This window comes from Nilaparvata lugens, chromosome 6, assembly GCF_014356525.2.
Source record: "Nilaparvata lugens isolate BPH chromosome 6, ASM1435652v1, whole genome shotgun sequence".
Lineage (NCBI taxonomy): Eukaryota > Metazoa > Arthropoda > Insecta > Hemiptera > Delphacidae > Nilaparvata > Nilaparvata lugens.
Genome location: NC_052509.1, coordinates 38,454,313 through 38,468,425, shown reverse-complemented (window position 1 = coordinate 38,468,425; position 14,113 = coordinate 38,454,313). Strand labels below are relative to the sequence as shown.

Genomic DNA, 14,113 nt, shown 5'->3' with positions numbered 1-14,113 from the left:
TTCAATGAATTCTTTGTACTAGGAGAGGGAAAAGTAAAAATCATAAAAGTGAATCAAGGAATTATTAGTATATTGAATACCAATTCTTTTTAACTTTGGTTTGGAATATATATAATCTTTCCTCAAATTTTTACTGTATGTTGGAGTCGCTTTGGTTTTTGTTTGCGGGATTAGGTTTGAGCAATAGCTTTTATACTTCCATCGTATAAAATTAAAAATATGTTTGGAGAATTTTAAAAATTTTAACAATAATTCGTCAGGTTTTCTTGTCATAAGAAAAAAATACCGCAATCCATCGTTCGCCTACAGACCTAATGTGTGTAGGAGACAATTCGATTATACGGTATATGCCATAAATTAATCGATTGTATTCAGAGTGTATAGAATGTAACATTTTATACTCTCTGATTGTATTCAGGAAAATTTTCTCATAAACAGTATCTCGGAGTCAACTTCGAGAATAGTGTAATTTAAAACAATATATCATTTCAAATTTTATTTCTTTCTCGTTCCCCTTCATCTTTTCTTCTTTTTCTCTCTCACGTGATTTTTCCCTTTTGAAATCATAAACAAATTTCCCCATTTTCTTTATAAACTCTATCAGTTTGGTAATCAGAATGCCAGTGCACAAACCTATCTTTTACTGACCTTGTCAAATTGAAAACGTGTCATTCTAAGGTTAAGAATTTATAAGTAGATTGAAAGTGTGTGATTATTACTAATATATTATTTATAATATAAATAATTCATAATTCATCTATCTTTTCAATAGAATTTGAATAAACAAATAGATAGATGGATTGTTTTTTGAATGAACAAAAGGCTAGGATACTCTAATCCAGACAGAAACAATTAACCTACAAACTGACAAACTTTTCACGGTGAAAAGTTAAAAGTCGGTGGTTTTTCTAAGTTAACAGTTTCAAACTGAAAGTGTTGCAGAGGAAGTAGTGTTAATTCTATCCTGCAAGGCTAAGGCGAACTACTGCAAAATGCAATCGAGTAGCGTCTTCAGTCAAGTAAGGACTTCCAAAAGTACTTCCAAACAATACCGGATATTTAGTTCCGGCAACACCACAGCAAAAGCAAGTTGAACATGAGAGGACACATAAATTATTAACGTTGAAAAGAGAGGAGTTTATAAAGAACATTTTCGTGACACCATTGGCTAGAAAGATGACCACTTTGATCAAATTTCTTTAGGTGGAACAAAAGTTTAAGTTCTGTATTAAGGTTAATTTATTTTGCTTCAGTCTACTAGTATTCATATTCTCCTAAATGTTCACAGATGTTCCATTGTGATATGGATTCAATGAATTATTGAAGATCCTAAAGGATGAGTCATTACAAAATCAAATGAAAAATTGGATAAATTTTATTCATCGAGTCAAACACGAAAAAGATTTCGATGGGAAACATAAAACGAAGTACAATAATTGAGTTTTATATGAAACAACACGGATCTAACATCTTATAAACCAACCAATCATTCCCAGCTAGCATTCTACCGTCCTTTGTGAAATAAAGCTAGCATATTTTAGATCCTGAAAACGATCAATTTTTTCAATTTATAATTTTTCAGTTAATTGGCACCGTTAAATGTAGTTTCAGAATAAATAATAGAATTTACCAGAAAAAAATGCTTACTGAAAATAAGAAATGAGCTTATTTAAGACTGAGAATCACAAAAAACTATTCCTAACTCACCAACTCAATTTACTTGTAAACTTCTCTCATCCTTGAGGTATGAAGTCCAATAGAAATATTTAGCCAGCCTATTCATGGGAATTTTGCACAAAATAAAATGTTATCATCCAACATGTGCAGAATAGTCCTTTTACTGACTGATACATATCAGTCTCTAAAAATAACATTAAAAACGATTGCGTTGGACAAGCCAAATAACTGCCGGGAAACGGCAATGGTCATAAATTTTTATAAACTACCGACCAATTTCAATTGAAGATAGCAGGATTGTAAAAAGCAATAGCATGCGCTTTTAATATACAGTAGCAGATTCATTTTATTCATCTTTATTAGCGCAAAATCCATCATTTGCACGATACAAGCAGGAACACCACATGCCTAGACCGGTTTACAATTTAATCTCAAGTTGTAAATATTCTTACAGGACTGAATTTATTATGATTGTACGTCGAGTGTACAGCGAAGTTCGTTTAAAATTTCAATCTCAAATTCGATTGCTGTAAAATCCAATTTTATTGTTCAACGCTGTTGAGATAGGAGTGAATCGAATGGAATCCATTAGGTTTTCACATTTTTCTTCTTGACAAATGGGAATGGATTATCCACGTGCTACATACTACACCAATAACACATCACAATCATTTATTTTTAAATTTAGAATTGAAAGCTAGGATTGATGTTTTGGTGAAAAAATAGTCAATTAAATATTTTTACGAATTAAATTTTTTCTAAATCATTTGAATCAGTAAGAACTCTTATTGATCGGGTTCACCAGGACCACTTTTAAATACCATGTCGATTTCAACGGCTCAGTTTTCCAATTATTGGTATAAATCGATATAGAAACAAAGAATTTGAATTACGAGAAGAATTAAGGATGAATCTAAAACATAGAATCTGTAACAAGATGTCTTCGCGACAATTTGTAATAATGATACATGAATTTAACCAAAGTAATGGCGTTTTATTTTTCTATCAATGTTTGTGAAATGCAAGTTTCATTTAGTGTAAAACTATTAATTCATTATTATTACATTATTTGGGATGTCTTTAGAGCATTGATTGAATAATTTAGTGATGTACATTACAAAAGCGAATCTAGTTTCAATTTCTAAAATCATCTAGACGATGATAAGCGATTCTCAAATAGGATGGATTGGTAGAAATTCATTGAATGAGATCTGGGAAGTAATGAATGAATGAATCACATTTGAACTTTCATCGTTGGGATATGAAGATTTCCATTACGAAACTGAGGATTGGATGAAAGGAATACAGTCGAATTTTGTACAGTAATCTCGGTCCAGCTGCATGGTATTGCTCCAGAGACAGACCTACTGAACTGTTATACTTTACGCTTTCATAATTTGCTTTGCTCAACCAACTAACGTCTTCATCCTCTTACTCTTCTTCTTCTTCTTTTTCTCCTCTTCTTCTACTTCTCCTCTGTCCTTTCTTCCTCTTGGTTTGAGATTGCGGTCGATTTTCAATGGAGTGCGAAATGGCAACGCATCCTCTCAGACATCGTCTCTTGCCACAATTTGATCAGTTCTGCATCCATCTCTCTTTCTGCCTCATTTCTTTTCACTTTCTCTTGAAAGCCTGAATAGTAAAAACTGTACATTTTCTTCCTAATTCAATTATCAAAACTATTCAATCCACTCACATTTTCATTATCCTCACGAAATACCGCAAGAATTTATTATTAATACGAGTTTAATCTCCTTCAATTATATTTGAACCACACTTATTCTTGTTGAGGTCGCCGAAACAAAAATGAAATTGAAGTGGGCAAATTGAAATAGATGCGTGAATGCAATTATTTACTGTGTATTCATAACCGAATTCCACGAGTGAACTGATCTGTGAGGGAGAAAACATTACATAATTTTTTAGATATTTTTCAACGTATTATCATCCATTCAAATGCAATTAATAATATTAGAGCCAGTATGAAACTAGAAAAAAAATTAGTGAGCTCTAGCGCACTTGAGCTGGTGGGGTTAAAACTCTAATATTGCTTCCGGTATTCATATACAATATCTTAGCTATCCACTCTGAAATCTAGACCTCAAAAAGCCCACTAAGTTGAAGTCCAGTATTGTAAGAAGTGTGTACAAGTAATCACGTGACATGCAGCACATGAATTTCGCCTATAGTGCATACAATCTCTAAAACTCATGATAAAAACTCTGAAAAAAATTACGTTACAATTGTGTATAATACAGTAGGCCTATACCGATTTTTGGACGTACGAGTTTTGCCGTCTTTATAAATTCTATTTAGTCCAGTCAAGGAAAGATTATAGAGGGAAAAGTTGGGAAGACAATTTTTGACCCCGAAGTTCTGTTTAGGGTAGTAAGGAGGTAAACATATCAAAAGTCCGTCCCCACCCCTACCCCCTGTGCTAAGGGGGTGGGGGTGGTTTAAAAGGACAATTTTTTTGGTTTCTCGCATAAAACTCAAAACCTATGTATCTTAAGGACTTGACTGTCATATAACAAATTAAAGCTTACATAATTTCCTACAATATTCATCCCACAACTTTTTTCATATCTCCTATAATTTTCAAGATATCCACTCTTGAAGGTGTGACATTTTTGAAAAAACACGTTTGCCACCAATTTTTTTCTATTTTTGCTCTTAGAACTTTTCAAGAAAATAGAGCATCAAATTCTCTTCAATTTGATGTATAATTTCACACTTTTACGAATTTCCCTACACCTTTTTCAGCAGTTTTAGTTTTTAGTGTGAAATCTCCTTTTTGCAACAATAGACCAATTGACAAAGGAATTTGGAGGGAATGTTTTAAACACAATTTTTGACTTTGCAGCTTTGTTGAGACTAGTTGGGAGGAGAACATTTCAAAAGTCCCTATCCTAACTCGTGTGCTAAGGGGATGAGGGTGGATTAAAAGTAGCATTTTTCAGCGTTTTGCTTCCACGCTCATATCTTGAGAACAATGCGTTCAACCGTCATAACTAACTATTCAAAAAAGAAGTTTGATAAATTCTCTACACTTTTTGTTCAGTGAAATTTTGTGATATTCCCAACAGTTCCCGAGATATTCGCTCTTGAAAGTGTCTAATTGTTGAAAAAATGGTTTTTATCCATTTGTTTTGCTCTTTCAGGGCTTATAACTCTCCAACAATGCATAATAAGAACTGATGCTTATCTTAGGTTTGTAGAACATTTAATTTTCTTTGAAATGATGTATTATTTCACTATTCCAAGTATTCCTTTCATTGTTATAGCAGCTTCAATGTAGGGGGTGAAATTTTCATTGCTCGAACACGCTCCGCACTCGCTCCGATCATGAAAGTTACGCGAGATGTTACGACGCAAGGGATCGCTAGAGGTTCGCAATATATTATGTTCGAAGATGATCGGTTGACTTCGCTACAACCTAACCTCAAAAATGTGGAACGTTCAATCCAGCTGATCGGGTGACAAAACTAAATAAAATATTCTGACCAGGGGGATTCCTGGGTAGCATAAAATACATTATCCTATATTATTAAACGAGCAACTTATGTTCATATGTTTAGATGTTTGGATGTTTAGATGTTTATATGTTTGTATTTCACCGGATCTCGAAGACGGCTCTAACGATTCTCACGAAATTCAGAACATAGTTGGTTTTTAATAAAAAGATTCGATTGCACTAGGTCTCATCACTGGGAAAACGCGCTGGAGGATATTAGAAGGATAATTATTATTCATCCTTGGAAAAACAGCTGATAATAATTATTTCGTCGTCTGTTGGTGATGGAAGTTAGTGAGTGAGCGAGTTCATGTGTGTGAGACTGTGTCAAAACTATGACTCATATGTTGAACTTTTGTAATCATTCAATCAGGTGCTTAGTGTCGGTTGCAAAAAAGCCGGGTTATTTTTAATCCTGATTAGTTCCAGTAGATCCATATTTTTGAAATGGTCTTCTCTGATTTGGTTCACGTGAAGTTAATCAGGATTAAAATTTAACCAGCTTTTGTGCAACTGGGCCTTTGTGAGGGAAATTTTTGCATTCCTCTGAAAATTAATATCAATTTACGGTGATTAGATAGAACATTTCTGTATGAATGTTATGAATGTTATTATAATTTCTTCTTTCGTAATAAATTTTTTATGCTTTTGTACTCCAGAGCGAAGCTCGGTCCCCGATATTGCTTATTAATTATGTTTATATTATAGATTTATGATAATTATTATGTTTGTTGCATTGATGTTGATGTTTTATTACAAAAAAGGTGATGTCTGTCAATGTTTTGAATGGTGAATGGCGTGGTTGGGTGTTTGGCTTCTTTCTTCTAATTTCTAATATGCTGGTACCTATTATTAAAAATGTTTTATAATTTTACATTATTTAATTTTAATGATTTGATAATATTAACTATTAATTTTGATAATTTTATATGCTAACACAGAGATCGTAACTGATCCAACAAAAACGTTAACCGCGCATGTGCAACTATTGGTTAGTTCGACCTAGGAACTTGCCAAGCTCGAACTCATACTCGCTCTGTTGGTGTTTCACTCTTGCTCTACCTGTGATCATCAATCGATCTGCTCGTGTGACGTTCGATTGCGGAGCAGAGCGAAGTCTATACGCTCCTTTAGGAGATCATGTGTATGTCAAGTTCCATTCAATCAGGTAGAATTCATAAAGACGGCTAAAAATTTTACTTCCAAAAATCGAGGTGTGAATAACTGGCTTGACACAACGATTTCTGGACGTTCGATTTTTTCCGTCCTTATGAAAGCTACCAGATTAAACGGAACTTGGCAAAAATCATCTGTTTAATATAATAGGATTTATGAGGACGTCAAAAAATCGTACGTCGAAAAATCGAAGAGTGTGTATCTGGCTTAACACTTGAAAACTCAATTTAATATTGCGAAATTCACGTTCAAATGAATCAGGTAAGAAACAGCCTGTTTAATAGCATTTTTACATGGGTACTTACTGGGATCTGATTAATGGAATTGTTGAGTAATGATGATGATGATGATGATAATCGTACCTGCAACAAAAATAACTCAAATGAGCAAAAATATCAATTGGAAAAAAATTGAAAATATATATTTTAATCAAATACTTAGTAATTACTTTTATAATTAAATACTTTTCAATCTGAGAGAAACTAGCATACAACAAAGCCGTATTGCCACAGAAGCTCGTCGGCACCTGTATCAGGTTCTCAATAACAAAAAGAAAAATTTAAGAAAGAAACAGGTCCTAACTATCAATGATTCAACTAATCAAGTGAGCAGTTGAGTCTGGTCACATCAGACACATTGATCACTTCTTGATTTCAGTTTGTGCAGGAAATATTTGCTACTACTGCAACCACTGCTACTACTGCAACCACTGCTACTACTGCAACCACTGCTACTACTGCAACCACTGCTACTACTGCAACCACTGCTACTACTGCAACCACTGCTACTACTGCAACCACTGCTACTACTGCAACCACTGCTACTACTGCAACCACTGCTACTACTGCAACCACTGCTACTACTGCACCACTGCTACTACTGCAACCACTGCTACTACTGCAACCACTGCTACTACTGCAACCACATCCGAAGCCGTACAATTATTATCTCAAGAGTTATTCAGTCTAAGTAATACGCTCACTGTACAGAATTACACAATTCGAACCAGTATCATGAATCTTTCTAAATTTTAAAAATAGAAACTCCATTGCTTTAATGAATCAGGAATTGGAGGAATACCGTAACATTTTCACGCGATAAAATGTTGAATTGGATTAAAAGTGGCAATGGTGGAGACCAAAATGATGAATCATGATTGTATGATTAGCCTCAAGAGCATCCATAGAGCAAAAGAAAACAATAAATTGAAATATTCTCTTTTTCACATTTACAAGATACGTTAATTTTATTTATTTGAATATTACAAATTACAAAAGTGCGATAGTATCCCTCTAGCTGTAAGCTATTTGAGGGATATATAAAATTAATCCTTTACATACAATAAAAACAATCAATAACAATAGTTATATTTCTTAATTTACTTGATAATATTTCTTCATTTTTTTGTAACTGATTGTTCTGTTTTGTCCATTGCACCATAACTTGAATTAACTTATAAAATAGGTATTGAAATACTTTCAATTATATTTCCACATATCTATTAATAAACTACTGAAAACCAGTATTGGATTCAGCTTTGCTATGACTGAAAATCACTTATCTTCTTCATCTCTTCTATTTCGTACTCCTTCCTCTCCTTTCATCTTCCACTCCTCTCATTCATTCTTCTTTTGAAAAGGATCTCCTTCATAAACCAGTATCCTGTTAATGGGTCAGTAATGGGTTATCACCATAATCGAGTGGATATCATGGCTATTTTCTTGCGGCCGAAAACTCAGCAAATCCATCTCTTAGTGGACAGTATCGATTTCTGACGGACAGGGCATATTTCCGTAAATAGTGAAAGCGATTCTACTACTCTCTGACTGTCTGTCTACCTCTGTTTCTCCTTCTTATTATCGTCGGCAGCATCAACTATTTCCTGTTCTTTTCTGGATAACAGAGAATGTAGGTATAAAAAAGGAGGAGGATTGGAAGAATGAAAAGAAGATGAAGCTCGAAAAAACAGAGAATGGTGAAAGAAAAATGTAAACCATTTAGTAGATGAAGAGGAACAAGGTACGGGAGAGGAGGGATGAAGGAGTGAATTAGGAAAAGGAGGAAAGAAGGATTTTGTCGGATGAGGAGAAGAAGAAAGAGTAGACAGTAGAGGATAGAAAGGACAAGACAGCCCAAGCAAAATTGAAAAAAATAAATAAACATTTATGAGGAAAATAATATGGGAATAGACAAAAAAGAAGTAGGATACGTAGAGAGAGGAGGTAACGGAAGAAGGATGCCAAAGCCAGAAGGAGGAGGGTAAACCGCTTTCAAGGAGCCTTACAAAAATTGAAAAAGTTGCATCGTTGAAGATGAAAAAGGATCATGGAGATAGAATCAGCGAAAGAAGAAAGAGAGGTGAGAGAAGAGAAGAAACGGACGAAGAAAATAAGGAGGAAAGTAATAACAAGGGGCCAACAGTTGAAGGGTGGGAGAATGCATGAGGAAATGTTGGTTCAAAAAAAGTAATGAAGAGTGTAGGAGAATACAATGCTATAGAAGTCTTGATAAAGAAGCAGAAAAAACTTGAGGATGGAAATCAAAAGCAGGAAAAGAGGAACAAGAAGAGGAAGGAGTAGAAGACGGAACGTGAGAAGTGGGAAACTTATGTGGTGTCAACTACTAGAACTAGAAGTGATATGAGGAAACGAAACTGCTAATATAGAAGAAAAAGAAGAAGAAGAAGAAGAAGAAGAAGAAGAAGAAGAAGAAGAAGAAGAAGAAGAAGAAGATAAAGATAATGGTGATTGTGGTGAACCCCTCACCACCGGACCAGATCAATCTCTTCCTAATGATGAGTCCGATTAACAGCAGCTAAGTGGCCACATTCTTATCATTCTGTTGTCTACTTTTTGACTGAACGGCGATGGTATCATGGGCATGGGCGGCATTGGCATTGGGCGGCATTGGCATTGGCAGCGGTCTCTCTTTGATAGTGACAGCATTCAACACCTGAGTTGCTCTCCACAAAAAACAAACCTGTGAACATTGGCTGTGGGCTATGCTGGTGGAGATGACGTGAATATTTATAACTTCATCGTATGAATTTGAATGGGTGATTTGAATAAGTTGTTCTGATCAATAGATTTCACTACTTCACAACAATTCAGGCATGAACTATAATTTTTAGATTTGAATTTATGTTTTAATTATTGAAGTTTGTTAAACTGTGCTTTATAAATTAATATGAATAAATAAAACGAGGGTGAAACCTGTACATTGCTTTGTTTAAATGTGCTGCCACCTCTTCTATATCTAAGTCCCGACTAACTGAAATCACACCTCAGCCCAAACTACTGAGCCTACAAACTGGAAATTTTGCTCTCGGCTGAGAAGTGCAAATTACATTGGAAACACAAAAGCCACTGAGAGTTGATCGTACCTCGTACAGATTAGTGGACGATACGTCAAGTTCAACCAAGATACAATTTTGTGAACTAATCACAGTATAGTAATCACACAATTTGTAAATAGGTTGCAGAGTATATTACATGAGGTCAAGTGAGGATAATAACAAGACAACAAGACAATGAACTGCTGTTTGAATTCCAATCAAGTTTTGAATGTTATGAGTGCAATCATATTATTCCATTTTCAGTCCTACCTTCGCAGGATGATAAGTTTTTACTTACTGCAACTTGAATGAAAATATTCTGTACTATTTACTAACGTAATTTGAATGAAAATATTTTACACTAAAAAATCAACAAAACGTATTTCAGAAGAGACTTCAATTGGAACAAATTTAATTTTTCCGTTACCACATTATTCTAATCACATATCCAATACCCTACAATTCCATAACCTTGCATACAACAGTTGAATACTTCACATAGGTATAATTTGGCTGAATGGATATGGCACTTATATGAACCAAAGCTTCACAAATAAACAAATCCCTGAACCAGAGTACGAGATTTTAATTCTAGTTTATGATCAAAGTGGGGGTTCTTTCTACGATAAACGGCAAAAAATTACAACGTGCAAGCCATGATTTGTTGGACTTCGTGAGTGAGACATATTCCACTCGACAACTACTAATATATGGCTGGGGTGATACCACAATTGACAAACCAGTAATCTAGCAATACGCAAGGGCTTTGATTAAGTAAATAGTCGCTATTAAACACGTAGATTGATAATCTAGATAGGACGCAATCGTTTCGGTGTTGGTTGGGCTTTGAGTGTATGAGAGAGAGAGAGAGAGAGAGAGAGAGAGAGAGAGAGAGAGAGAGAGAGAGAGAGAGAGACGGACAGAAAAATAAAACTAAAACGCGGTAACTGGTTCCAGCCTGGACCGAAAGAATTAATAATCGCGGAATCTCAAAAGCAAAATCGATGTCAGAGTTCCGGTTGCTTCTTGCAACTTGAACAAAGCTAAAAGATTCAGAGGAAGGAGATGGGGTAGGGAGTGAAAGAGGAGAAATAATGAAGAGTAATTGAAGAAGAAAGGAGAGAGTCGAAGACAAGATGAAAAAGGTGGAAATAGATAAGAATGAGAAGGAGACGGAGACATTGGAATGGAATGAAGAGCAATATTAAGAAAAGACATTTGAAGAATAAGAAGAGCAATTATGTGAAGATGGAGATGGAGCAGAGGAAGAAGGAGGAAAAAGATCAGGAAAAATAAAGAAAGATAAGGAAATGATGTAGACAATGATTTGAAAGTATGGTTATGGAAAAAATGGTACTTTATGAGCGAAGAATGTGAAAGACTACGGAATTGGAAGATTAAGAAGATTATAATGTATGTGAAGAGAGGCATAGAAAAGAAAATTGAAGAAAGAGTTGAAGTGGAAGATTGAAGACAGTAGAGAAACCGAGGAGAACAGAAAGGATAGGATGACGGATGTAGGGGCAGAAGAGTTAGAAGGAAGCCGAGAAACGAGAAGAATGAAGAGAGGGAGAAAGGAGGAAGGAGAGCATGATAATAGAAGAGAGGAGAAAGAGATAAAGGAGGGGAAACAATATGAAGAAAGTAGATAGGGCAAAAGAGTTTGTGAAAAAGTAAGGAAAAATTAGAGAGGGTTAAAAAAGAAGAAGACATTGATAAGGAGAAAGAGGGATGGTAATAGTAGAATTGGGAGAAAGAGAGGAGGGAAAAGTAGATTAATATGAAGGGAAGAGAATATAAAGTTGAGGAATAGGAAAAAAACAAATGAGAAAAGGAATGGAGGGCGCGGATAGATAGGAGGAAGGAGAGAGACAGGGAGGCGAAAATATTGTAGAGGCGGTGCGGGAAAAGTAGGAGAAGAAGGGAAAGGGTAAAGAGAAGGGGAAAGGAAGAAAGGAGGAAGAAAAGTAGAGGAGTAAGATGAGAATTATGAGGAAGGGGAAGAGGAGGAGTTGCATAAGGAAAAGACATACAGAAATGTGCAGATTGGAGTTTAGGTGAGCTAGAACTCTAGAAGGCTGCCGGTCGATCGCCCTCAAACTGGGCTTTCTGCTCTGCACTGAACACTAAACAGTCGACCAAAACCTATTAGAAAACGCAGATGTGCCTTCTATGTACTCAAACCTTACAAATGCGATTGCCCTATTGATTATGTCTACTCTAATATTACATTTATCTGCTATCTCCCTCTTTACATTCCAATCTTCAACTCTCGAACAACCGACAACTAGCGAAATTTTGATAACCTCATTCAATTCAACAATAATAAGTTGGTGATATTTAATCCAGATAGGGACTGACATAAATTTAGAAACTTTCTTATAAAAGTATTCATATAATTAGCCTATTAATGTTTGTTGATGTTTTAATTCAGTTGAATCAATAGGTTGATTTATTAATTTCCAGTACACTCTAGCAAAGAGTGAATGCTCAATAAATCTAGTGATGTAGTATTGGATCAGTGGAGATTAATAATAATTCAATTTTTATTCAACTAGTATGGGAACAAAATGGAAGCCTTTGACATGGAGTGTTCTGATTGGCTGGAAGTACTTTAATGTGATTGGATTCCTACTGAAACCTGTCACCCCCTTTCACAGTAAAGGGAGGAGCTCAAAGGAGAAAGTAACAGTGATCTGAATAGTGAGCATTAGTTGTAGGAACACAAAATGTCTCACTTTTCTAATAGATTATATATAATATCAAATAACCAGAAAATCGAGAACAATAAGTTCATTCACGTTCCAGCCTTCCGATGTGTTTGTTATTTATCCAGCTTGTGAATTGAATTCATATCTATATAAATAAAAATCGAGCCTCAAATTTTGACATTTAATAACTTTTTTATTTGTACACCGAATTTGATGATTTTTTTTAGTTGTGTTTGTTATGCTCAGGAGCAGGTTTATGGCCTATAAAACTTATTGTCCGACTACGGTCCTTCAAAGTTTACATGTAATCATTATAGCAGAAGATTTTTGAGCTGACCACACACAAAAATAAAATCAGCTGTTATCCTGTTCATTGCGTCATCCAACAGCATACCATACCACGCCATGCCCGATTCAGTGTGTGTGTGTGTGAGTTCTTCCATTAAAACCAATAAGCAAGAAGCACCTGGATGCAAAATGCCGCATCGCGCCTCCTCAGGAGTGCATCCAGCTAAAGTTTGTCATGAGATGCATTAACTGTTTGGCGGTACGATGTTCGCCAGGCCAGCTAGATATCAATACATGTGATCGTATGGATGGAAATAGAAAAATAATGACACATTGAAGCATAAAAATTTCAGTGACTAGAGGATTATAGGCCTACAGTATATTGAAAGAATGGACCATACTCCTGAACCAGTAGTAATTTTTAACTTATTGTATTCTCTAAAATGTCTAGAAGTGTTTGCTATACTACTTTTAAAACGTCAAGTAGTATAATTTTTCATGGTATACTATTTTTGTTATTGCAGAGCTACACAAACACAACATTACTAAAAAATCTGAAAACGTTGTACTTCTAATTAGAGTTGAATAGAAAAGTTGATAGAAAAAATTATCTGATCCGGAATTAACCATCACTCAACACTACGACACTGGAGACTAGACCTAACTCCTATTTAGCTACAGCAATTCCATCTCTTCTTAAACATGAAGTAAGCGACAACCTGTTGTTGGAGTAGACTTGGTTATTTACTCGGGCGCCAGTGATAGATAACCTGGCAGAAATGAGGAGATAAATCAACTGTGAAGTAGTGGAGTCAACGTCTAATATTATCAATAAATGTATACCTAGATTCGTATCTACATACACAATCTCTCCTGGTCCAGACTGAACTATTAGCAAGTAGCCACTACACTGGATGAATAATCACCACTGTCATAGACTTGATTCATAGACTTGGCTTCATTCATTTTATTTGAGAAATTCAGCCACTTCGTACCAACAGGATAGAATCTGATGTTCCAAGAGGCAACAATTTGATAAATGAAGTGACACCTTGGCACGAGCACATATGTTAACACCAAGCAGACACTTTCATTTTATTCCTAATGAATTATTTATATGTTTATGTCTCTGGGAGTAAAGTGATCACTTACATAAATTGAATTCAAATCGGAAATCGAGCTGATCTAATATGTTATTAAATCAGCCAGAATCTCAATAACATCTAAAAACTCTTAAAATTCTAAGTTTGCCTGATGCCAAGATTGTAGGATCTGAGTGACATTTTCCATTCCCATTCATTAAATAAACATGAACCTTGAGAGAATTCGATTCAAAAATCAAGTTTCTAATTCAATACAATATTTCAATAAGTTTCAAGTTTATTGATAAGCAAGTGAATCACATCATTCGAT

At 35.0% G+C, this 14,113-nt stretch overlaps 1 protein-coding gene across 7 annotated transcripts in view; it reads right to left on the bottom strand.

Moving 5' to 3' along the window:
• Positions 1-14,113, bottom strand: part of LOC111043535 (WD repeat-containing protein 47) — a 248,489-nt gene that overhangs the window by 28,018 nt on the left and 206,358 nt on the right. Inside the window, exon 2 of one of the 7 annotated variants that reach the window (XM_039430734.1) lies at positions 6,673-6,729. The exons of the other annotated variants lie outside the window; for them this stretch is intronic. Within the exon in view, the coding sequence (XP_039286668.1) occupies positions 6,673-6,729 (57 nt within the window). The remainder of the gene's footprint in view (positions 1-6,672; positions 6,730-14,113) is intronic. 7 annotated transcript variants of the gene reach the window in all.